The following is a 26,640-nucleotide window of genomic DNA, read 5'->3' as shown; positions in this document are numbered from 1 at the left end:
ACCGGCGAAGATATAGGAAAACAATTACACTGGTGCCTGAAAATCTTTGCAGAACCAAAAATTCCCAGGAATTATGTTTTGGTGGAGGCCACAAAAATACCAATCTTATTATTTTTTTCTTATATATATGTAACATCAGATCGTATTATTATAATATAATTATCTTAACATATAAAAAATCAATACCAATAATTTAATATAATATATTAGTATAAAAAAATTAAGAATGGTATTTATATAAGGATAAGGTTCAAGTTTGCTCATATCTGTTAGGGAGTACAAATTTATTTTCTAACATATATAATAGTAAAATTTTACCGTAGCATCCAAATCAAAGAATATTTTTATCCAGACATAACGAAAAAAAATTGAATTGATTGATTTAGTTAATGAATTTAAAAACATGAGTGATAATAGTGTTGGATGTATAGTTTGATATATATGAATAATATGGAGATAGAGAGAAGTAATATACACAATAATGTTTGAATCACCTTGAATGTGATTAGTTCTAAGGTCTTGTATTTATAGTGAGACAATTGGAGTTTGTATAGGAATACAATATGTAAATATAGAAGTGTGGAAACTCTACCTAGCTAGTAATATAGACAAATTAAAACTCTAACTAGATAGGAATCTATTTACAGCATAATAGGAATATTATCTCTAACACCCCCCTCAAGCCGATGGCGGGCACTGTCGCACCCTGGCTTCCGGTTTTTACGCAGGTCGGGGTGCGTGGCCGGCTCGATCTGCCCTTTCTCGCGGTTGAAGGTTTCGAGTCGCCACCAATCATCACTCAGAAATACGTGCGCGGGCGTGATTGGTCGCCCTTATCTGTTTAGATTGACTCTGTATGGTTTAGGTTTGGATAAGGATGGTCTCTGGAGAGATTTAGGGTTTGTTTTTCCGGTTACGTGTAGGGAAGAGATGTAATCTCACCCTACCCCGCCCGACGAATCGGTACTATTGTGGTATTACGCGTTTGCTATTTGTTTTGTTTTGAATTGTCAGTATAAGCCAGGTACTTGTGCTTGTCTTATTAAGTTTAGTAACGAATTCTAATGACGTTTTCACATCTATTAGAATTAGTTTTGTTATTAAATTCGAATGACGTTTTCACCTCGATCCGAATTAATTTAATTATGAATTCGGATGACGTTTTCACCTCAATCCGAATTGTTATGGTTTATGAATTCGAGTGACGTTTTCACATCAACCCGAATTAATGTAGTTATTTTTTATTGATTCGAAATAACATTTCGAATTGGTTGATTTTTATCTTTCAAACTACGTTTATAACATATATGTAACTTGTATATTATCGAATTGAAATTCTATTGCATTTTACGTATATCACATATACGATAAATAGAATAGAGATTTTAATAAGGGATATTTTGAATTTATCATTGAATTCTAATGACGTTTTCACATCTATTGGAATTAGTTTATTAAATTCGAATGACGTTTTCACATCAATCCGAGTTAATTTGGTTATATTTTTTACTGGTTCGAAATAACATTTTGAGCTGATTTTTAGAATTATGTTTATATTGTAAACATAATCTGGGAGATAAGCCATATGATAAAATTTAATAGAACAAATTATATACAAGAGACTAGATCCTATAATGAAATAAATTGTATACATAAACATACATCATAAAATTTTGGATATACAGAAACTAAAAAAAGAAATTTTATACTAATTTAATTACCACCAGATGATGAGCATGCATTAAAATAAATGGATTGAGCTTATCAAACTAACTAGTTTTAAACTACTAGAATATTAAAACTTAGCCAATAAAAAAAACGAACTGATCTTAATAATTATATTCAAACTAATTTGAACCATTTATCTAGACAAATTATAATTTATAGTATTAATTTGTATGAAAACAAAAGGAAATGGGCCGAAAATTTTAACTCAGACTTTAGAGGGGCGGAATTGGGCTCGTTTTAGCTTGTTTGATTTGGATTTAAGGATTTGGTTGAAAACAACTTAGACAATTGGGGTTCATTTTGATCAATTGACAAGGTTTAGGGTCAAATTTGAAATTACAGATCTTTATATTTGGATTTTAGGGATTTAGACTCACAAACCTCAGCAGCCACAACCGCACCCCTTCTTCTTCCTCTTCTCATATTGTGATCGGCGTTCTTCCCTCAACACGATTCTACGGCTTCTAAGTTCCTTCCTCCCCGATTTAGCTCTCATTCACTCTCCTCTAGGCTCTCCTATTTACCTCCTGTAATTTCCTACTGGATATAGACCTCTCGGGTCCTCTCGAGCCATTCCGAGGCGGTGATCGCCTTTGCCTCCGATGACGGGTTCCAACTTCTGAGGGGGAGAGGTTCTACTCAATTGGGTTGCACATGCAAGGATAAACTATGAGGTTTGTGTCCTATCCCTATCTGTCTCTCTCCCTTCCGATCTCGCTTCTTATTGGATTCGTTGCGGTCCTATTCTGTTATCTTGGTTTGAAGTTTTTTTTTGCTGTGTTGGCTTGAATGGAGATGGGCATTTTACTGAGTTTGCTTGGTTTGAAATACCTATGGTGGGTGTTTCTCTGTTCGTTTGGCGTCCTTAGCTATGTTTACGGGGTTTGGGATGATCATTGCTATGTTCATTGGATGCTTGGCTCTGTTGGTTTGATTTCATGGTTTCCACCCCTGTTCTAGTCTCTATTTTACCCATCTAGTTTTTGGTTTTTGTGTAGGGGTGATTTTCCGCACCTTTCAAACGGAATCCGAAAACGCAACCGGAGCCGTTATCGGCTCCGGAGGGTGTTTCGGTTCTCCGTTTGGTGTGCTCGGGAATGGGTGCGAGTTCCGGTTACCCTATTTGGTTGATTTATATGATGAAATGAAATTAAAGAAAAAGAACAGGGATAGAATAGTGATTATCTATGTATGTATGAACTGATTTGGAGATATATTACCTTTGCTCTTTGATTGATGGAATGCTTATTACAATGTTTGTGAAGGACTTGTTCTTACTCTGTTACTCTCTATTACAGTGAAGCTTTTCCTATCTATTACAGTGATAGAAATCCTTCACCTTTTTTACAATGTTCTTTTTGTTTCCTCTCCCCCTTTTACAGTAACAGAAGCTTATATTTATAGTAAGAAATTGACTGTGAATAATTGAGTTTCATCATTTTTTCCTAATCCCTACTGTACCCCTGAGGTCTGTTTCGTCCATCTTCTTGCCCATTTTCTCTGTATTTTGAAGTTTCTGGATGCGTTTGAATGATATCATCCCTGCTGTGTTAAGTTATTGATTTTCTGGGCAAAAATGCCATTTGGTCCCTATAATTGTGATTTTTGCAGACGGACGCTGTATTTGATCCGAGTTGGTGAGTTTGTTGCGAATTGACGGAATTAGTTCCGAATTGAATCGCCTATTTGAATTCCGGGTCCCTATTTGACTGTTGCTGCTCCGGTTCTATTTTTGTTTGATTTACCGCGGTTTAATTTGGTAGCCGCGGGTTAAATTCGATGATTCTGGACTGTCCCGTATGAATTTGGTTGCCTCGGATATTCTGGTTGCCTCGGATTAATTTTGGTTACCTCGGATATTCGGTTGCCTCGGATGAATTTTGGTTGCCTCGGATTAATTTTTGTTGTCTCGGATGTTTGGTTGCCTCGGATGAATTTTGGTTGCCTCGGATATTCGGTTGCCTCGGATGAATTTTGGTTGCCTCGGGGGAAGACATCCTAAAAGCGAATAGGCGCTCCTGGATCGAATGTGGGCTTTGACCCTGCCTTTTGGGGGCGCCAGGTTGCCTCAGTATTCAAAGTGGGGTACAGAATCCCCCCACATTATGAGGCGGGCCTATGGGTCCGCTACATTTATCCCGCTTTATTTTTATTTTTTTTTGTTTCCTGCAAACGATGTAATTAGAAATTGAACATTTGTATCAAAATTTAATTGTACTTGTATATTATTATTTTTATTAATAAAAGCTCGATTGTTTTTTTTTTTAGTATATTATTACCTCCATTTTTATTTAATGCAATTAGACTAATCAGCACGTGACAAGTTGGATAACTAACAAGCATAACAACCTGTGATCGTGAAATTTTACAACAAAATAATTTGAGCCCGATTAATCTAAAAAAAAAAGATTATGACAATCAATCACCTATCTATTTAATAAAGAGATATTTTGGACTATGACGCAACGGATATTTTACTGATATGTTCAACACGAGATTAATTGACTGTATTTTATCCTTGAAAATTTAGGGACAACAATGTTAATACGCACGAGCTCAAGATAAACACATAAAATTCAATTTTACCGTTCCCGAAATGATATCACAATTTCACGAGCTATGCTGAAATGACGTAGACTGATGACTCAATTCGATTGCTTGACACTTGAACTTAAACACCCGACTCACAACTCAAATTTAAACAGATTCAATTTTATTCAAAATGCAAAGAATATCTCGAACAAAATTTATAATAGGTTAAATTGTGCTTTAATTCTATTAAGTCACATTTTGAAACTAATTCGATATTTTTACCGGTTTATAACAAAGTGTGGCCAATTAGCCTCAATAGCCCAATTTGCTCTTAATAAATTAACTTCGAGATAACACCATCTATTCTGAATAATTCATGAATTGTTCAAATTTTGAGTGATATTTATTTAAAACTTAAAAATTGGCCCGGACAAAAATGGGTATCTACAGGCACGAACAAAGAGTCGGGAGCGGAGCATCGTGAAGCGAGCAGGAGCTAGCGGCTTGGTAAGGATATCTGCAACTTGATAATCAGTTGGAATGAATCGGACGCTGAGAAATTCATTTTGTACTTGTTCACGAACAAAATGATAATCAAGCTTTATGTGCTTCGTACGAGCATGGAATACTGGATTTGAAGTAAGATAGATTGCCCCAACATTATCACACCATAATGGAACCGAAGTGGGTAGAGGGAGGCCAAGGTCTGAGAGAAGTGATTTGAAACATAGAAGCTCTACCCTGGCATTGGCCACTGCCTTGTATTCACTCTCGGTGGAGGACCCGACTATTGTTTGTTTGCGAGTCTGCCATGATACAATGCTGGATCCAAGATAGACACAAAAAGCACCCGTAGATCTTCTATCACTCTCCCCAATCGCTATCTGAGTAACAATGAATGTGATCTAGTGGTTTGATGGACATGACTGTCCCAAAATCAGATGTGCCTTGAATGTAATGTAGTACCCTCTTAACTCCTTTCCAATGTTCATCAGTTGGACAGTGCAGAAACTGACATAGTTTGTTAACCGCAAATGCAATGTCAGGACGAGTGAATGTTAAATATTGAAGTGCTCCCACAATGCTTCTGTATTCATCTCCGGAGGACAAGCTGATGCCAAGATCTTTGGAAATTATTGGTGTGGTAGCCATAGGAGTTAATATAGGTTTAGAGTCAATCGTCTTTACTCTGTCTAGCATGTCAGCCACATACTTGGCCTGACATAGGTGAATGCCATCTTTCTAATATCTTATCCCGATTCCCAGAAAGTATTCTGCCTTACTAAGGTTACGAATGGAAAATTCCTGTTCAATGGCTGCAATTGTGTTAGGGATGTGTGCAGGATTGTTACCTGTGATGAGGATGTCGTCAACATAGCACAAAATGTAGGTCTTTTCAGTTTCGGTGCGTCTGAAGAAAAGAGAGTTGTCAGCCTGTGACATCTTGTATCCAAGTGAGAGTAGGAATGTTCAAAACCGTGTGAACCATTCTCGCGGTGCTTGCTTTAACCCATAGAGACTCTTTTTGAGAAGACATACATGATCCGGTCTGTCACTGTCTCGGAACCCCTGTGGTTGTTCCATATAGATTGTCTCAGATAAGTTTCCATGGAGAAACGCATTAGAGACGTCAAGTTGATTGATGAACCAGTTATTTGCTGCTGCAATGGCAAAGACAGAATGAATGGTCGTAGCTTTGATCACGGGACTAAATGTCTATTTATAGTCAATAACAGCTTTCTGAGTGAATCCTCGTGCTACTAGACGAGCTTATCGATCAATGGTTCCATCTGACTTCTTCTTTGTGCGAAAGAGCCACCTAGAGGTGATGACATGTTGATCATGTGGTCTTGGAACAAGTTGCCAGGTGTCATTGTCAAGTAGAGCTTGAATCTCGTCAGACATTGCCGTCGCCATTCGGGTTGTTTGTTGGCTTTGCTAAAACACGTGGGGTCCACTGTGCCATTTGGATGTGTAGCTAGAAGTCCCTCAAAGTGTCCTCTTGAATGAAGAGACGACTGTCGAAGTTGCATATAATGTATATAAGTATCAGTATAATATATAAGTATATAGTGCTGTTTTTAATCATAAGTTGAAAGCTAGTTTAGTGGTAAGATGTATCTAGTGATCCCTAATGGCCCAAGTTTGAATACCATCTTCAACATATTTTTTTTAAAGTTAAACATGTGTGAATGGCTAAACAGACCAAATCGCTCAACCGGACAGGTTTACGGTTGACCCGACTGGTTCAAGCGGTTCAGTCCGATTTGTTGAACATATTAAGAACCAGCATCAACCAGACTGGAGACCTAACCAGTTGCAGTTGTACCGGTCGGAACGACCGATTTTAATCTTAAATCCACAAAGAACTTTCTTCTCAAGCCTGAAGGAGTTAATACCAAATATTTGATAAGAGGCTAGAAATTCATATTCATAAAAAGTTGTGTTTCATTACAAAATAAGAGGATTATATAGCTCCCTTTAGGTTAGGTAAAGATACTAAAATACCCCCACTAGATTAACAAATTAAGTATAAGAGAATATGGGTAAAATGAGGTAAGTGGTGTAAATGGTAATAAGGGAAATAGAACCAATGGTAGAACAATAAATAGTGTGGTGGCAAAACAGTAAATAAAGTGATGTCAGCTCTTGTCTCCTCTAAGGCTTTGATTGGATGAGTGGTTTTGAAGAGTAATTAAAAGGAGGGTAGGGAATGGTAGGGAAGGGGAAGGAGGGGGAGAGAGTGTATTACCCTTACCCTTATTTGGGAGAAAGGGAAAGGTTCATCAAAACCCTTCCAAACCCACCGATTTGGTGGGTTGAAAATCTATTAAAAACTTATTGATTTTCAACCCTTTAAAACCCTTCATTAACCCTTCAAAACCCTTACCCTCATATTTTTTAATCATCCAAACAAGGGTTTCCACTAACCCTTCCTTACCCTCCCTTTAATTACCTTTCAAAACCTCTCATCCAATCAAAGCCTAAATCAACTTGGAGAAGACGTGGAGAAGACGGCAACACCAATGACCCACACGCTGAGCCACTTAAGCCGCACGACGTGTGGCTTTACTTCTGATCTCCCCTGTCATTTCCCCTTTATTTTGCACAAGTTCCCCACACCGAGCTACAGTGACACGGTGTGCACGGAAAGTGACACGATGTGTCACTCAGGTTCTGTCCCATTTATCATTTCAGCTCCTCTCATCAGAATTACAAATATGTTACTTAATGTTTCTTTACAAAATTTGTGTAATTGATATAAAAAGTATGAATCGTCATTACAAGCAGCTCTTACAAATTTTATTATTAATGATGACTAGTGGAGAATTTCCGATAGGTTTCCGTCTCTGTGGTGGTGTTGTTGGGTTCGACGGGGGGAAGCTCTGATGCCAAAGTCAGTATAGAAGAACAAGAGAGCAAACTGAATTGACAAAGGGTAAGTGAATGTGTACCTTGATAGCTCGAGATACTAGTTATATATAGTCATGAAGTTGTAACCTTTAGTAACTAGAAAGTCTCCATTAATGCTCCATTAATGACGGTTACTGGTTTCCTTTAAGCATGTCCGTTAGGAAATTGATTGCTTATTAATGGTCTTTATTGCGGGATCGGCTCAGCTGTTTCAATAGCGGATTGGGCGGTTATGGCGATTCGCCTCATAGGTTCGCCCGCGGATCTCTTGTGGTGAGGTGTTGGTAATCCGCCTGTCGGATCCCTTTGCTCAATACGCCGTGATACTCCGGTATTAGGTGATCAACACGTGGTGTTCTAGGCGAATATCCCTTTTGATCCTTGGGATAATATCATAATGTTATCAGAAGCTCCCCTAAAGTTACTTTAAAGTCCTTTAGGGCTTTTGAGCTTCTTCGCGCGCCGTCATGATTACCTGCATTAATGGTCACTCTGTTCGATGCCAATCGATGGGTGACACGTGTTGTGGGCGCGTCGCTTGAGAAAAGAGAAAACGCCTTCTTCCTTCTTCTCTTTCTCTTTCTTCCTCATTTGTTCTTCTTCTCCATTTTTCTTTGCGCTTTCTTTGCCCAGAGTTTTTCCCCGGAGTTTTAGAGTCCTCCAAGCTTTTACCTTCATGTAAGTTCATCTTTTTCATTCTATTTTTTCTGAATGTTTAGGAGCTCTTCTTCATCCTCCGAATCGACCTTTGAACTTTTTAATTTGACCTCTTCCTCTGAAATCGTAGTTAGCTAGACTACTTCTTTATCGGAAAATTCTTATTCCTCCGAAGATACAGTTAGCTCTAATTTAGCTGAGTTGCGTAACTAGGCGTGTAATAGTGGTCAAACTCGCTCACGTAGAATTCAAAACTTTTCCGTCCCCGCTACTGGTACTGCTCCGGCAATAGATTTTAGGCGATTTTCCGGGATGGTGGCTTCTTCTTCTGCCCCGTCTAGGAAAAAGGTGCCTCGTGCGGAGTCTACTCCATCTCGCATGATCTAGCGGATCTGGCGGATCGCTTTCCGTGGATAAAGGACTATGAGACTCAATTGGCGGCCCCTCATCAACGACCCGCCTGTCCGCCAAGCGGATATCTGTCCGTATATTGTAGTCATGTAGAAAGAGGATTCCGACTTCCTCTCCCTAAGATGATGGCGGACATTCTAGCTTACTTTGACATCACTGCCAGTCAATTACATCCAAATGGCTGGTTAGATCTGGCTTTAGATTGTTACTTAGCTTCAAACTTAGGGGTAGTGTGCACCCCTCGTGTCTTTCGATCGTTTCATAAACCGTCAAAGCGAAAGTCCGAGTCTTTCCTCACTTTTGCAAAGTTTGGAGTATATTCGCCGTTTAGCGGTAAGATGCCCAACGTCCATCTTTGGGACGAAAAATTCTTCTATGTAAAGATAAAAGAGGGCGAGTCTTTAGGCTTTCCATCGGTCTGGAATGCTAAACCTCTGCATATGGCGGGAGACATGCACATATTGACAGATAGCGATGAGGTAGTGGTGGAACTCATGAAGAATGTCAAGGCGGATGCTTGGACATACGCTGACGCCTTGGACTTCATGATGAATGACATTCCTTTGATTCTCCAAGAAGGGGACAAGTTCATTTACTCAAAGTTTGCACAATTTGATCAAAGTAACTTTGTTTTTTCTTTGAACCTTGATTACTTTATTGTTCTCTTTGTCAGGGGTTTATCTAAGGCCAATCACGCTCTTGTAGAGATGCGCAAGAAACTGAAGGAGGATGAGGCTCGAAAGAAAGGGCAGGTAGCGGATCCCCAAAAGAGTGCAGGGAAACGTCCTGCTGATACAATGGTCGACCCGCCTCTGAAGAAGAGGAAGCCTACAGCTTCCGGCAGACAAAAGTTTATGGCGGATGCCATGAAATCCGCAATGACCTTGGTGGAAAAGGAACAAGTAAGCTGTTTTTACCTTTTCCTTTCGCTGTATTTTGAATCTAAGTTCTGACCTTCCCATCTTTGTGCAGATGGCGAAGCCTGACCTGGGCGGTTACTGGTCCGCCAAACATGGTATCAAGGGATCTTTGGAGAATGAGTCTGTCATCAATGACCTGGACGAGGCTCTTGGTCAGTTGGGCGAGGTGCAAAGGAACCAGAACCAGATCCCAGGGTCAGCCCATGTCCAAATGGGAAAAACAGAGCTTTTAACGGTTAGTTCCCTCTGTCCTTTTGCTATTTTTTAGATGAATGAGTAATCTCCTTTGGAGAAAGGTTTACTATTGTTCTTTCGTTTGAATGGACTGTTTGCATTGACAGATGTATACTCGTTTGCGTGCATGGAGGCGGAGCTCCTTCAAGGTGTGGCAGATAAGGCCACTATAAAAAAGTTGGAGAAAGAAGTTGATGATGCTAACGCGAATGCCGCATCCACCATGGCCCTCAAAGAGGCCGAGATCCAGAAGCTGAAGGAAAAGATCGAAGCAGATGCTAAGGAGCATGAGGATGCCTTAGCAGACGCTGAATTCATGGCAGGGGAGCAAGCTTTCTTTTATGGCGAATGGATCATGGCGTATGTCCAACTGGCGTTGTTAGACGAGGTGTCGCGGCCTAATCTCCCGGGCGGACCGGGGGGTGGACAACCTCATGGCGACGTAAGCGGTGATTGGCGCCGAAAGCAACCAATCGTGGAATCAAGCTGCTCGGCAGGACCGGAGCTCGGAGATATGGAAGAGTCGCCACCCACGAATGGGAAAATGAACACCGATCCCTTGCGGGAGACCGGTGTGGGTTCGGGAAACTTAGGTACGAGCCGAGAAGGCTAGCTCCTTTCCGGAGAAAGGCTACTAGGCACCCCGACATCGCCCGGTTATGAACCACCGGCCTCCTACTCAGCATGTTAGGCAATAACGGACTAATCGTATACTTCTTTAAGTTTAAAATTCATTTGAAACCCTTTTCTTTCTCTTTTTAGAAACCATTTTGAGCATATATTATTGAAAAGTCATATCAGTAAAGAATCACCCATTTATGTTTATACATACACAGAGAGGGGAGGGAAAAAGAAGTGATTTATTTACAACCGTATCCAAATGTTATGTTGTGTGTTTATTCTACGCTAACTTATTTCCCCAAAACGAGTTTATTTACATGGTTCGCACCTTAATCGCCGTTGGAACGATTTAGGTGCGTTTTAAAACCCCGTTTGATGAAGCTTACCCGAATCGCCGTTGGAACGACTCGAGTAATTGAAAACGTCAAAGTAAAAGCCTTTTAATAAGAAAACGTGGTTAGACATACAAGTCAATTTCATTTTGTACAAATTCATTAAGAAAGCGATTCAAAATCTCCATTATTAACAAAGAAAACGATTTTGATTACAATGTTCGTTTAATCCGTCGTTGGAACGGACTAAGGTTTTAAAACGTGGTGTTTTGAAGACGATTTGAAATATCAACAAAAATGACTCTATTAGAGATCTAAGAAAGCTCATTAGCTTAAATAATTTAATTAAAAAAACTCTCTTTTTGGTGATTTATTTTCCCCACTTACTTAATGGACTCTCTAATTGTTATACTTACAACAATAAACTTATTTAAACTAATATTCACACTCAACTAAAGTCCTTTTGGAACATGGACCCATGAATGGGCCCAAAGAATAAAGAAAATGGTTTTAGACCATATATATATATATGTATACATTTAAATCCAAAAAGAAAAGGTAAGAAAATAAGATTTAACCAAAAATCATTATATGTATATGAAGATAATAAGAGCAATATATCTTATACTTTGAAATGTGAAAATAATAAGTAATCCTATAACTAAGAAAGTAATACTTATCTAAAAATGATTTAATTCAATAATCATTAAAATAACCCAAATATTCCCAAAACTATATATATACATAACTAATATAGCTTTAACCACCCAAAAATACCATATGCTAATATATATTAATTATTTCCCAAGATACTAAATAACCAATATTTAAAACATAACTCAAATTAATACAAAAATAATATATATATATATATATATACTTATACTTATATTGAAAAATGGAATACAAAACAATATGCAAATATTCTAAAATAAATATATATATACTAAAATTCTAAAATAATTTGAAAAACATGTATTACATAATTATATATATATACTAAGGATTAAAAGTCTAAAAGTTAAGAAAAAGGGACCGAAATGACATTTTTTACATTTTGGCAGATTTACCGTCGGAAAATCTGTCGGTAAACAGCATTTAGTGACAGAATTGACAAATTACAGCAGCACTCCAATATTTTCCAGATTTATTCAAAAGCTTTAAATTAAATCTAATTCAATCGTTTTGGACTTCCGAACTACCAAAGATGGATCATAGTCGAAAACGGAAGTTCCTAAAACGATGTTTTCATTTTAAAACGTTATTTGGAAACCTCTTTTAAATTAAAAAACTTATAATTACAACATTTTCGATACCCGAACTACCTTTTTATCGGATCACGGTTCGTATTGGGATATCCAAAACAAGGTTTTTTTATTTTAAAACAAAACCGAATTTTATTTAACACGAAACGAAAATTAAATAAATACGCTAACTAAATAAAACGTGACAAAATAAATAAATGACTAAAGGAATAAAAACTATAGAATAAAAAAAAATAAATAGAAGGAGAGAAATAAATTAAATAAAATAAAGAGTCTAGTCCTCGGATAATACATTTGATTCGGTATCTGACAGTCGAAACCGATTGATTCCACGAACCGCGAGCTCCCGATTTTAATCAAAATTTAGTAAAAATTGAACTTAGGAAATTTAGAATTTTTGAGAAAAAATATATTTTTCTCAAAAAAAATCCACTCTCTCTCTCTCTAAAAATGTTTAGAGTAAGAAAGTTTTTCCTCTTAAAGGCCTCCCCCCTCCAAAAGCCTTGGGATCCGTGCCCTTATATAGGGAAGCGGATCCCGGAACAATGGGCGACGCCCAAAAAAATTTGGGCGTCGCCCATTGTGGTTGGGCGGCCGCCCAACCTAGTGTTGGGCTACCGCCCAACATTGTTGGGCGGCCGCCCAACAATGTTGGGCGATCGCCCAATGGCGTTGGGCGAGCGCCCAACGCGAGATTGGGCGCCCGTGCCCAATCCTCGTCGGGCGTTCGCCCGACGTGGTTGGGCGCCCGCCCGACGACCCTCGGGGCGTGCCCCGCGCCGTCGGACGCATGCACTCCGTGGCCGCCGAGCGCGCGTTCCGCGCAGCCAGACGCTCGCACGTCGCGGCTGCCGAACGCGCGCCCCACGCTGCCAGGCACGTGCGCTCAAGGGCCCACGAGGGCGCGCGCCGCCGAACGAGCGCCCCACGCTGAGGCGAATCTGTTCAGAATGCCCAATTCTTCACAGAAAGTTTTGAACTCTGCACAGTTGAATTGCGTCCCATTGTCAGTGATAATTGAATGAGGAACTCCATACCTTCCTACGATGTTATCTTTAACGAACTCCACCATTCGTTCAGCATTGATAGAGGAGACAGCCTCAGCCTCTACCCATTTGGTGAAATGATTCACAACCACTACAACATACTTCCTCTGTCTCCTCGTAGGAGGAAATGGTCCAACTATGTCAATACCCCAGACCGCAAAGGGTCGACCTTCGATGATGGGCCTTTGAAGGTGTTTAGCAGTGTGTGATTCATTTGCATGAATCTGACAATTATGGCAAGACTCCACAAACTTTTGAGCATCAAGTTCTGCGGTAGGCCAATAAAATCCTGCTAACCTGAATTTCTTTACAATGGAGGCAGATGCCTCATGAGCCCCACACGCGCCTTCATGCAACTCTTTGAGGATCTGTTGTCCTTCTTCCGGCACGATGCACTTCAGCCAGGCGTGGCTAATAGACTTCCTGTATAGGCAATCATTTATCACGGAGAAATAGGCCGCCTTTCTCACGATCCGCCGAGCTTCTTCCTTGTCCAAAGGCAATGTTCCATCTGTTAGATACTGGCGGATTGGCGATCGCCAATCGTTCTCCACAGGCATGAGTAAGGATACCATCTCCGAGGCGAATGCCGGGGCTGTTTTAACCTCAAACGGGCATTGCAGATCCGCCCAATGCTCTTGGCTTGAAGCCATTTTGGCTAGGTGATCAGCCTCTGTGTTGGATCCTTAGGGCACATGGATTAATTCCCATTTGGTGTCTTTGGCTTCGAGGTGATTTAGCAGTTTCTTAACTTCTTCAACATATTTGGCAAGAATGTCATCTTTGACCTCGAAATTTTTGATCACCTGGTTGACCATCAGTTTGGAATCGCTATAGATCACGATCCGCTCGGGAGTGATCTCCTTTAGCAGGCGTAGTCCCAATATCAAGGCCTCATATTCAGCTGCGTTGTTGGTTGCGAGGAAATCTAATTTTGCGGCATAGTGTAGCTTTATATATTGTGGACCTTTGATCACGATACCTATACCTGCGCCTGCTGCCGAAGAAGCCCCATCGGTGTACATTGTCCATTCCTCGACTTTAGCCTTGGGAAGATATACTCCCTCTTCGGTGAATTCATTCACAAAGTCTGCCAAGACTTGGCTTTTCAGGGATGATCGGCTTTCATAACGAACATCGAACTCGCCTAGGCGGATTGCCCATTCCATCAACCTTCCTGAAGTTTCTGGCTTTTGCAAAACTTTCCTCATTGGTATACTTGTACAAACTATGACTGTATGAGCTTGAAAGTAGGCCTGAGGCATATGGAGGTGGTGACGACGGCCAGTGCCATTTTATCTAGCTTGGAATATCGGGTTTCAGCATCTTTTAATACTTTGCTTACGTAATAGATAGGATATTGCTGGCCCTCTTCTTCCCTTATCATGACCGTGCAAATGGCCTTATCTGTAACTGAAACATACATATAGAGATTCTCACCTTTCAAAGGGCGACTTATAAGGGGTGGTTCCGTGAGAAACCGTTTGATCCCCTGGAAGGCTTTCTCGCAATCTTGGCTCCATTCAAACGCCTTTTGCCTCTTGATTACTTCATAAAAGGGTTGGCATCGTCGAGCTGAACATGAGATGAACTTGCCCAAGGCCACGATACGCCCATTGAGACGTTGCACGTCCCTAATATTCTGTGGCGCTTTTATCAGGGTTTGGGCTCACTCCCTTCTGACTAATCATGAATCCCAAGAATTTCCCATACGTTGCCCCAAAGGTACATTTCTCCGGGTTCAATTTAATATTGTGATGTCGGAGTACGCCCAGTACCTCCCTTGTATCATTTGCATGCTTTTCTACAGTGGTACTTTTAATGATCATATCATCCACATAAACAGAAAAGTTATCACCTTTGCTTTCCTCGAATATTTTGTTCATCATCCGCTGATAGGTTGCACCCGCGTTCTTGAGTCCAAAGGGCATGACTTTGAAGCAATAGGTGGCTTGGTGAGTCACGAATGAAGTTTTGATTCTATCTGAAGGCTCCATTGGGATCTGGTGATAACTCGACTTCACGTCTGTGAAAGAGTACATAGCGTGTCCTGCGGTCCCATCTACTAGGATGTCAATACATGGTAGGGGATAGTTGTCTTTGGGACAAGCTTTATTGAGATCTGTGAAGTCAATACACATGCGGTATGATCCGCCTGCTTTTTTGACTAGAACCACATTCACCAGCCACTGTGTATAAAGTACCTCTTCGATGGCGTCCGCCCGTTTAAGCTTGGCGATCTCTTCTTCTATCACCTTCTGCCTTTTAGGGCCATGGTTTCTCCATTTTTGCGCTACCGGTACCGCGTCCTTGTCGATGTTGAGTTTGTGAGTGATCACATCTGTACTAATCCCGTGGAGAATCTCATCTTTCCACGCAAAGACATCTTCTGACTCATGGAGAACCTTGGTGATAGCTTCCTTAATTTCTCCCTTTAGCCCTTTAGCCATCCGTACCTGCTTTTCATCCGCCATGAGGTACATCTCTGTTTCACCTAAGGCCATTGTGACAAGCTCTTCCTCGTCCTCATCCTTAGACTGGGGGTGAATCATTAATGATTCTGAATACGTCTCCTGCGCCACTTTTTGGCTTCCTCTGATCATTACACCTCCTTTGGCCGTGGGGATGTAAAGAGTTAAGTGGCGTATGGAGATAAGAGCTGCTGCCTCGGAGATAAAGGGTCGCCCAAGGATGATATTGTAAGCTAACTGGCCATCCAGAATAGAGAATTCCAGATCGCCTTTCCAGATTTGATCTTCATCTGCTAACTCACAGTCTAATGTTACCTGGCGCTTTGTTTGGATGGTGTGCCCTGTTACTCCCAGGATGTCCACTATGGTGGTTTCCACTTGGATTGGGTCGATCATAAGCTTGGCAAATGCTCCTCTTGTGATGACATTGCACGAACTCCCGGTATCGATCATCACCCTTTTCATTTCCCAGCCTTCCACCATCATAGTAACGACCAGGGCATCCGCATGAGGAGAGATCTCCGGGCCGACATCTGCAAAAGGGCGATTAAGTGATGCCCTATCTAGAGCAGTGGTTTTTGCCTTTTTCAACATAGGTTGGTACCCAGGTCCGCCTGCTATGACATTGATGGTCCCTTTTGCCTTCTTCTTCTGATCATCTCTGGATCTATCACCATCTCCCTTCTTGCCATCATTTTGGACGAACCGGTCCAACTTTCCTCTCTCGATAAGCCTTTCTATCTCTCTGGCTAACTCCCAGTATGTGTCTGTCTCATGGCCATTTTTCCTGTGGTATTTGCAATAATTTTTGGGATTTTTCCCGGTGTTGGTGTACTCCCCCCCTTTTGGTTCGGGGTATGAAATGCTCTGCTTGTGCTGGCTGTTCTCAATCCACATTAGCACTTCGCTTTTAGAGGCATTGAGTGGTGTAAAGGATGACACAAATGCCGATTTGTTCTTAGAGCCCCTCCGCCGGTTTCTAGAGGAAGAATCCTGGTGCTTGTCCTTGTTGGGGTTTAGTGTCCTATAGACAATTGTTCTAGGATACAAACTTAATATAAATGAATTGTTCTTTATATCATTTGTTTTAATGAGATATATGTTTTATAACTATATAAAGGCAATCCCTTTTAAGCACTAAATAAAGTCTAATAAAAGGAAATCCGTAAGTTTGTTTAAAGTGATTATAAAGTGTTCATACAAGCATGAAGTGAGACAAAACTTTATAATAAACTAATAAACTTAAAACCACCCCAAGTCAAGTGATATGCCCAGGATTGACATATCACTGTTGAGACTTGCATGTAACAATGTCTTCTGCCCGAAAGAAAGCTGATCTCACAAGCTTCATATATACAGATATCTGGACAGTTACATGGATCCGATGAAAAGTAGTTCATTAGGATTGGGGATCCGATTTGAGATAACAGGATGGGTAGATTCATCCTTGTCACCTGTTCATCTCATTGGTATTAATAGGTATAACTAATCCTCAGACTCAAAGGAATATTAATTGGTATTCTGGATTACGGAATGTGACGCTTTGACTCTGGTGTAACACGATCCTTAACAGAGATGACTCTGAGGTGTGAATAGTAGATGTTGGGTATCACAAGAAGTGATTGCGGGATCGTTATATATTGGATTGAGCATTTATCACTCCCGATAAATGGGAGATAGATCCAAAGATCGCTTGTGGAAGACTCAACTCTAAATCCTTGCAAGGTGATAGCTTAAGACTTGAAATACAGATTTCACTTAACCTATCTATTTGAGTTGACTCAGCCTGTACAAGTAAAACGAACGTCTCGCTATATGTGACTTGACATCATCCATAGTCATAAGATTCAGTTCAAGGATGTAGTTGGTAAAGGATCGAATTATACTGTAACTAATACGGAAAGGTTAACGACAGAATCAACACGTCTTCTTATGGCTCTGGGGGAATGATTACGGACTTGCTAATCACATACTCTGTACATCATTCCGTTATGCAAAGATTAAATATAATTCTTTGAAAATTATTTAATAACGTTGCATACGGCTAGAAGCAATAAGAACCTAATGGGTCACACATAAGACTTGGAACCTAAAAGAGAGATAGATGTTAATTAATTGATGGAAGGCCAATTGAGCCCAATAAGGCCCATGGACCAAGGGGGGGTCGAAATTCATGTAGTAAAATACATGAATAATTAATTTGATTTTATTAATTCTAATTAGATTAGGATTATGAATTGAATTAATTAAGAGATAAATAAGTTATGAGTTTTAATTAGATTATAATACTCCTATTATTATCCAATAAGGTTATTATTATTATCCTTAATATATTAGATATAGGGAAAAGTACAAAAATAAACCTTGTGGTTTGGCCCATTTTCGAACTGCACCCATGTGGTTTAAAAGTTTGCAAAGTGGTACCATGTACTTCATTCCGTTAGCAAACATAGGCATTTCCGTCTAACAGTGTTAAAAATGATGAGGTGGCCGTCAAAGTAAAAAAGTAATAGATAGGAACATTTTTGTCTTTTCATTTATTTTCAATTTTCTATTTTATTATATTTTTAAGATTTTAAAATTTACCCAATCCCAATCCACAACTCATCTCTCATCTTTCTCTCACCTCTCTCATATCCATCGTCTTCTTCGCATTCCTCTTCAACCTTGCTCCTGCAAAAATGAATCAAGTAATTAACCTCAACCGGCTCTCCTCCGATCTCCATTTTTATGGGGAAAAAATGGAGAAAATAATCACTCTTTCCGATTTAACTCTTCTAATTGGATAATTCTTCCTATCTCCATTAAATTAAAACTGTTTTTTCAACATTTTTGTATAGAAGTAGAAGGTCGTTAATGGCGAAAGTCTCTCAGCACAAAGGCCGCGCAAGATGAGCTTCTATTAAAGCTTTCAGTTGATTCTCACATGTCCCGTGTCTCCCCCGATTACCTCCTTCCCGATCTCGATCGTCGCTTTCAGGCTCTCAAATCTTCTTCGTCTTCTTCTTCATCTACTCCGCCGAATCAAACACATACTAAAAAAAATCAACCGCCGAATCCTCCGCCGTAGACGACGAAATCGAACGACGATGATCTATTAGCTCGATTCGCTGCTCTCAAAGGTTCCTCATCTGCTGCTCCGCAACTTCATAGCAATAATGATGGAGAAGATGAAGAAGAAGATGAGGTTGAGAAGATCATTCTGTGGGCGAAAGATGCTGCTCGTCTCGATCCTTCTCCACCGTCCGATGAAGAAGACGTTGATTATTCAACGGAAACAGATGGTGAAAACGACGACGACGAGGAATACAAAGCAGATCAGCGCCACAAATAGGGAAAATCATACAAGGGAGTCTAATTTTTTTGTTGTTTCTTTCTTCTGCTACAACATTTAATTTTGAGGAATCAAATTTTGTAAAATGAAATGGAGAAATTGCTTCAGGCTGCGCAAGATGAGCTTCTATTGACGGCAAGCCTTTCATGGCGGACGTCGGTGGACGTCTTACCGGATTCCTTTTCTTAAAAGTTTGGTCTGGAAAAGCTCTTAAGAAATGGTAGACTAAAGGTAAATAAATGGAGAATCTAGGAAAAGTGGTGGTGGTGGTCGGGGGTGGCGGCGGAGGAGGATGTGGTGGTGGTGTTGAAGTGGAGAGATTTGGAAATGGAGTCACCGCCACAGGGAGTGTTGGAACGGAGAAGACGATGAAGATGTACAGGAGAGAGAGAGAGGAGTAGTGAAGACGATGAAGATGTACAGGAGAGAGAGAGGAGTAGTGAGGTGTCAGTTGGTTAGTGGGTGAATTTTAAAAATATTAATAAATTATAACATAAAATAAATGAATATACAAAATTACCTTTTTGACTTTGACTACCACCTCAGCTTTTTTAACACCGTTAGGTTTTTTTACTCCTATTTGGTAACGGAATCAACCTCAAGGTACCAGTTTGTAAACTTTTAAACCACATCGTATATGATTGAAAATGGCCCAAACCACAAGGTTTATTTTTGTACTTTTCCCTTAGATATATAATGAGATAATAATTAGGAATTCTATTCCGAATTGAATTCCTATTCAGTAACCTAATTCTATCTAACTAGGGATTAGATACAAGAGATTATAAATACCCCACTCCCTTAGGATTTTCGAGATCCAAGAGTGCAAACCGTAGTGAGATTTTCGAAATCCACCCTAGTGCAAGAGAGAAATTTTGACACCCCCAGTTCGAGGACGAGATTTTCTACGGCTTCCTTCCGATCAATTGATTTCATCTATTTCTTTTATCCTTGATCTTGTGTTGATTAATTAGAGGCAATCTACTTTGGTTGCTATTCAACGGTTGATTCTAAATTAATCTTCCCGTGTTTTATTTCGTGTTTGGGAACTCGGAGAAGAGTTGTGGGCACTTCATTAACAACGGTAGATTGATCATCAAAAGGTAATTCTTCTTATCCCTCTTTATATGAAATAACGATTAACGGATCCTAAGGTTAATGGAAATAGGTTAAAATTTTTATATTTCCGCTGCTATACCTTAGCCTAATTTCCAACAGTGGTATCAGAGCCATCGTTAAATCCGTTATTTCATATATGAAAATTTAGAAGTTTTTCAATAGGATTGAATAAATATTTATAGTTAGGATTAATTAACAAATTGTTTTGATTAATTGATTCTAAAGATAAATAAGTTTTAATTAATTGTTAATCAAAATAGATTATGCGTATGTTCCTAATTATTCTGGTTGATAATCATTATAACAAAATCTATTAGTTTTATAGTTAGATTGATAAAATCAGTTTTATTAATTCTAAAGATAAAACGGAAATCTATAATAGTTTTTCCTATTTTATGAAAATCGTTTTAAAACCGTTTTAGAACTGATATATATATATATTTAAAATTATTATATATAAAAAAATACGACAGCAGCTCGAGTCGCGCCTCGCGGCGCGACTGGCCGCTGTCGCGCGGCTGCTGCCTTGCGGCAGCAGACGCGTGCGGCGCCTGGCCGCCGCTGCCCCAAGGCAGCGGCGGTTCAGGGCAGCAGCCCACCCTCGGGCCCGACCCGAGACCCACTTGAATTTAAATTGTTTAAAATCGGTTTTTATATATATTTAAATATATATGTTTCAGAAATTGATAGTTTTCTGTTTTGATTATCGAATGAAAATTTGTTTAAAAGTTTGTTTTACCAATTTGTAAATCAAAATGTTAAATGAATTAAAATCAAAAATATTTGGGACGTTCATAATTAAAGTTTTGTATAGTTATATTAATCTAAAAATTAATATAAAAGATATGAAACTATTAGAAGTAAAATTGGATGAAAGTTAATTTGATAAGTTAATGTGATTAACATAAATATTACATAAAATAGTTATGTAATCAACCAATTAAATTTATTTAATTGAGTCTATGCATGTTTGGAGTTATGGACATATTTGGACCCTCTTTTAGTCTTTTGGTATTTTTGAAATAGGGCCTGCGAGTTCTGCCTTTCTACTATCTATTGTAATTTCTCCTCTCATCTGATTCCCTTCAATTCAATTGAAGTTTTCTTTAGTAGTATAGAAATTAATATGTAATTTCAAGGCGCCATGGAGAAGACAGAGGACCTAAAGAGAAATATGTAATAGTTAGTATTTCCTTAGGTTTGCCATTTTATTCCGTCTCTGGCTCGACGGAATAATTTAGATGATATGTCCATAACGCCAATGTATGTGAATGTGTGTGTCTGATGTATGCTAAAGCAAATCAAGACTAAGTTAGATTATGAGACCTAAAATAAAATCCCTCATTAAAAAGTTAAGTAAATAAACAAGTTATTAAAATCGGTTGCCCCTCCCTAATATTATAATTCAGCCGGCAGTGCTGGGGGCCTTTGGGTTGTTGAGCAAACTCAAGCTCGGGGTCTTACGGTAACACCTGAATTATCGAAAATTACTTTTCATGAATATGGGGTAATACTTAAATTAGATTATGATAATTGGATGAGCAAACTCATGTTGTCATAAACTAATGGGCAAGATGGTTGGGATTAATGTGAATAGCATATTAGTTACTAATGTGGTTAGTAACCCAATAACCTAGGAATCACATTAAAGATGTGATTGATTACATGAATCTACCTAACGAATGAGACTAGCTTGTTGAGCAAACTCAAGGCGAAATCTCAGGAGTTAGGATCCTAGCTCACTAAAGGATTTGTGAAATTCTTCGAATTAATATGGAGGGCTATTAATTTGGAAAAATAGTGGGAGCAATCTAAAATAAACTAAAAGGCCTATAATTTTAGATTGATATACTTTAAGCAAATGAATGACATACGTTTACTCTTTCTCACTCTCAGGTTTAATTAAACACACTCTTAAAATCATGACTAAAACCAATCTGCAAAACATTCTTACCGATAACAAATTAAATGGTTCAAACTGTTGAAACACCTTTCCACAAGATTTTGATTTGACAAAATCATCCATGATTAACAGGCAATTAAATTTAAATGCTTTGATTTAATTGTACTAATGTGTTTGTTCAATATTGAGTGCAAGAATATATATAAAGTAAAGACAGGACAAAAGTCAGCACAAGCAAAGCTGAGCAAAACGGAAACTCAATGTAAGCGGAGTGGAGTAGAACTCAGAAGCAAAACGAAGCTGACTAAAGTTAAAGATTTCTTCAGAAGCGGTTAAACAGAACGGAGCTGACCAAGAAGGAACTCAGCTCAGAAGTTGAACATCCAAAGATAAAGCTGAGTGATAGTCAGGACAGCATGAAGGATCCGTTCACTAAAGGACAAAGTCTGCCAATCTTCTGCACTAATAATTGGAACCTCGAAGACACACAAAAGACTAATTCCAAGAGACATGGGTCATTGGATTATTGGTAAAAGACAACTGGCACAAAAAGACAAGCCAAACGCAAGAAGACAAACCTGACGCCTGAAGAAAACAGAGAAAGGGAATGGCGGAACAGTCTGAAGCTGACCAGAAATTGTTCCCCAAAAGAGCCGTTTTGGTGTTAACGGTAACAACAATTCAAAGGATCCAAATCTGCAATTTCCTTCTATAAAAGGACAATGAAGAACCTTGGATCATCACTGAAGCATCAAGAGAAAAATACAAAGAGAGAAAATCTTGAAAGCACTAAAATACAAAAAGATCTTACACCAATTTTTCTATTCTCCGTGTAAATGCTAGATTGATTGTTGTGTAATCATCTAAAGTGTTCTTTAGTATAAAAGAACAAGTTTCGTGATCAATAGGAATATTGAGAGTGTTAAGCTGAGTGCCTGGTTGTAAGCATTCAGTGGTAGAGAAATCTAGGTGCTGGGTTGTAGCACTTAGTAGGAGTTGAGTAGACGAATAGAGGAAGGTACTCTTGCATATTCAACTGCCTTGTAATTGGTTTGTGCTCTACCATTAAAGAGCTCAGTATTGGATTCAAAAAGCCCGGAGGACTCTGGGGACTGGACGTAGGCAGAGAGGCCGAACCAGGATAAGTGATACTGAGTAATCTCTGAACTCTCTCTTATATTGTAATGTGTTGTTTGCTATTTTTACTCAGCATATAAATTGCCTAAGCTGACCTTGAGTAAATAAGTGGTGTTGAGTTAGAAGCTGACCTCCAAGAGTGTCAATTCTTAACTCACAAGAAAACAACTTTAGTCAACATCTGACTAAAGCTGTCTTGAAATATATCTCACCAAGCTGACCAAAAGCTGAGTTAATAAACTCTCAAAATAACTTCCAGTCAGCTTAATTAAAACGCGAAAAAGTTATATTAGTTCCTAACCCCCCCTGGAACTAATTACCAGGGACCAACAAGTGGTATCAGAGCCTATGCTCACTACTCAAAGATTTGACAATCTTGAGCTGATCCCTAAAAATGGGTGAGAATAGCACTCGGTTCCTTCCAGGAAACCAAACAACATAGATACTCCCTGAGGGACTATCAATCACTAGACCTCCCCTATTCTTTGGGTCAAATTATACATTCTGGAAGAATAGGATGAAAAACTTTATTCACGCCACAAACATGAGTGCGTGGCTTGCAATTGTTCAAGGTCCACATGTGCCATACAAAACTGTTAACGATGAGAAAATTGTTAAAAGTGAGGCTGAGTGGACAGAGGATGACCTCAGAAAATTACAAAATAATGCTTCGGCTATAAACATGCTTCACTGTGCGTTAGATGCTGCAGAATACAATAAGATTTCAGGTTGCGAGTCAGCACAGGAGATTTGGAAGAAGCTTGAAGTAACCTATGAAGGCACAGGCAAAGTTAAGGAGTCTAAAGTCAATCAACATATGAGACTCTACGAGCTGTTTGAGATGAATGAGAATGAAGACATCTCAGAAATGAACGCAAGGTTCACAAATATTATAAACGAGCTAAAAAGGCTTGCAAAGAACTTCACTGAAGAGGAACAGGTGAAGAAAATTCTGAGAAGTCTGCCTAAGAGTTGGCAAGCAAAGAAAACAGCCGTAGAAGAAGCTCAAGACTTGACTACCTATAAATATGATGAGCTGATCGGATCCCTGCTGACCCATGAAATCTCTATGAAAAACTTTGAAGCTAAAGAGAAAGAAAAATCAGAAGATAAGAAATAAAAGTCACTTGTCATGAAAGCTGACTCGACTGAAGCTGAGTCAACTGATGATGAGGAAATAGCCATGTTCACCAGAAAGATGAAGAAGCTGTTCAGAAGGAATGATAGAAATGGCAAAAGGTCATTTAGAAGAAATGACAAGTATAAAGCCGAGTCAAGTGACAAGTACAAGAAGGACAGCTCGAAGTCTGTCACATGCTTTGAGTGTCATCAAACTGGGCACATCAAGTCAAGCTATCCCAACCTCAAAAAGGAGAAGAAGGGAAGCAAAAAGGCTATGGTCGCCACATGGAGTGACAGTGATGTGTCAACATCATCCGAAGCTGAGCAAAATGAAACAGCCAACATATGTTTCATGGCAGATGATGGAGCTGACCAATCCCAATCTGAGCAAGCTGACCTCTCTGAAGATTCCGAGCAGGAGGAAAACAACAATGAGGTAACATCCTTACTTTTGCTTAGAAATGAAATGGTAAATGCCCTGAGTGACTTATATACACTAACTAAGAAGTGTAACAAAAAGATTAAGGCACTCAGCAGGCGCTATGATGAGATTGAAGAGGTCAAACTGAGTGACCTCCGATATCTTCTCCAGGACAACTCCGACTTGTATACCAACATGCAAATCTTACATAAGTTTGTCACGGAGGTTCAATCTGAGTCAAAGAAACTTAGAAAGGATATCACAATGTTACAGAGTCAAGGGAAGGGCTCAAATAGAAATAAACCTCATGCTGAGTACGCAAATACTAGTCAGCATAAGCAATTTACTCAATGTGAGTGTTGTGGAAAAAGGGGACACATAAAGGATGTGTGTTGGCATAACAAGCGGATTGTCTAATGTGACTTCTGCGGAAGAAAAGGGCATACCACAAAAGTATGTTGGCATGCCCAACACAATAATGCTGACCATACTCAGTTCAACCCACAAAGGGTACCTTTTTGTGATTTCTGTGGTAAGCCAGGCCACACCATAAAAGTATGTCATCACAAGTTAAAATATGATTTTGCACCTGTTTATACTAACAAAAAAGGACCCAAAAGGAATTGGGTACCTAAAAATGAATAGTTTAAACTGCAGGTCAGCTTGACATGCGTGGAGAAGTCAAAACTATGGTATATAGACAGCGCATGCTCAAGGCATATGACAGGTGATGAAACTCAGTTCATCACACTAGAGCTTAAACGAGGTGGAAGTGTAAGCTTTGGAGACAACAAGAAGGGTAAGATAGTCGGCTCAGGTACTATCGGAGGTAACCCAACTATTGAGTCTGTCTCCTTAGTTAAAGGTCTCAAATACAATCTGCTGAGTGTAGCTCAGCTTTGCAAGAGCGGCAGAAAGGTTGTATTTGATGATACTAAGTGTCAAATACTCGAGGAAAATACAAATGAATTGATTCTAACTGCCCCCCGTGTAGAAAATGTATACATGTTAAACCTAGAAAAACAGTTTTCTAAAAACATATGCTTGGTGTCTAAAGAGGACAACTCCTGGCTATGGCATAGAAGACTTGGGCATGTCAGCATGGACCTTCTTGCCAAATTAGCTAGAAAGCAATTAGTTGAGGGATTACCCAAATTAAAGTTTGAAAAAGATCAACTGTGTAAAGCTTGTCAGCAAGGCAAACAAACTAAAAAGTCATTTCATAGCGAAAATATTGTCTCAACCAAAAGACCATTGGAATTACTACACTTGGATCTTTTCGGACCTATCCAGCCACTCAGCTTGGGAGGTAAGAAATTTTCCTTGGTTATTGTAGATGATTTCTCTCGGTACACTTGGATCATCTTGCTGAGCAACAAGGATGAAACTTTTGAGATGTTTACCACACTGATTAAAAAGCTTGAAAATGACAAAGACCTAAGAGTAGCTCACATTAGAAGCGACAATGGTGGAGAATTCAAAAACCAACAGTTTGATGAATTCTGTGAAACCAGTGGTATTAACCACAACTTCTCTGCTCCTAGAACACCTCAACAAAATGGGGTCGTTGAAAGGAAAAATAGAACTATTGTCGAAATAGCTAGGACAATGCTGAGTGAAAATAGGCTTCCAAAGTACTTCTGGGGTGAAGCTGTTCACACGGCATGTTACATACTGAATAGGGCTCTAGTTAGACCTATACTTAAGAAAACCCCATATGAGCTTTGGAAAGGACGAAAGCCCAACATTGGATACTTTCGTGCCTTTGGGTGTAAATGCTTTATACTCAATACAAAAGACAACCTTGCTAAATTTGATGCTAAAGCTGACGAGGCGATCTTTTTAGGGGTACTCAACAAACAGTAAAGCATATAGAGTATTTAACAAAAGAACTCAGGTTGTAGAAGAGTCTGTGCATGTTGAGTTCGATGAAACTGACCCTATAGGTAAGCCAGCTCAGCCTGAAGAAGATG

At 39.3% G+C, this 26,640-nt stretch overlaps 1 protein-coding gene and 1 long non-coding RNA gene across 2 annotated transcripts; both read left to right on the top strand.

Annotated features, from left to right (window-relative positions):
- Positions 1 to 1,954: 1,954 nt before the first annotated feature.
- LOC136226237 (uncharacterized) lies at positions 1,955 to 3,998 on the top strand. The gene is made up of 2 exons (XR_010687652.1): positions 1,955 to 2,402; positions 3,340 to 3,998. It is a non-coding gene; the product is annotated as an uncharacterized lncRNA (long non-coding RNA).
- Positions 3,999 to 18,488: 14,490 nt separating this feature from the next.
- LOC136225631 (histone H2A.Z-specific chaperone CHZ1) lies at positions 18,489 to 19,220 on the top strand (the record flags this gene model as incomplete). Its single annotated transcript, XM_066013752.1, is given in 1 exon segment — positions 18,489 to 19,220. A coding segment is annotated over 1 exon segment (477 nt), but the record flags the coding sequence as incomplete, so codon positions are not given.
- Positions 19,221 to 26,640: the final 7,420 nt, after the last annotated feature.

This window comes from Euphorbia lathyris, chromosome 1, assembly GCF_963576675.1.
Source record: "Euphorbia lathyris chromosome 1, ddEupLath1.1, whole genome shotgun sequence".
In the NCBI taxonomy this organism is placed as follows: domain Eukaryota; kingdom Viridiplantae; phylum Streptophyta; class Magnoliopsida; order Malpighiales; family Euphorbiaceae; genus Euphorbia; species Euphorbia lathyris.
This window is presented reverse-complemented; position numbering and strand designations above follow the sequence as displayed.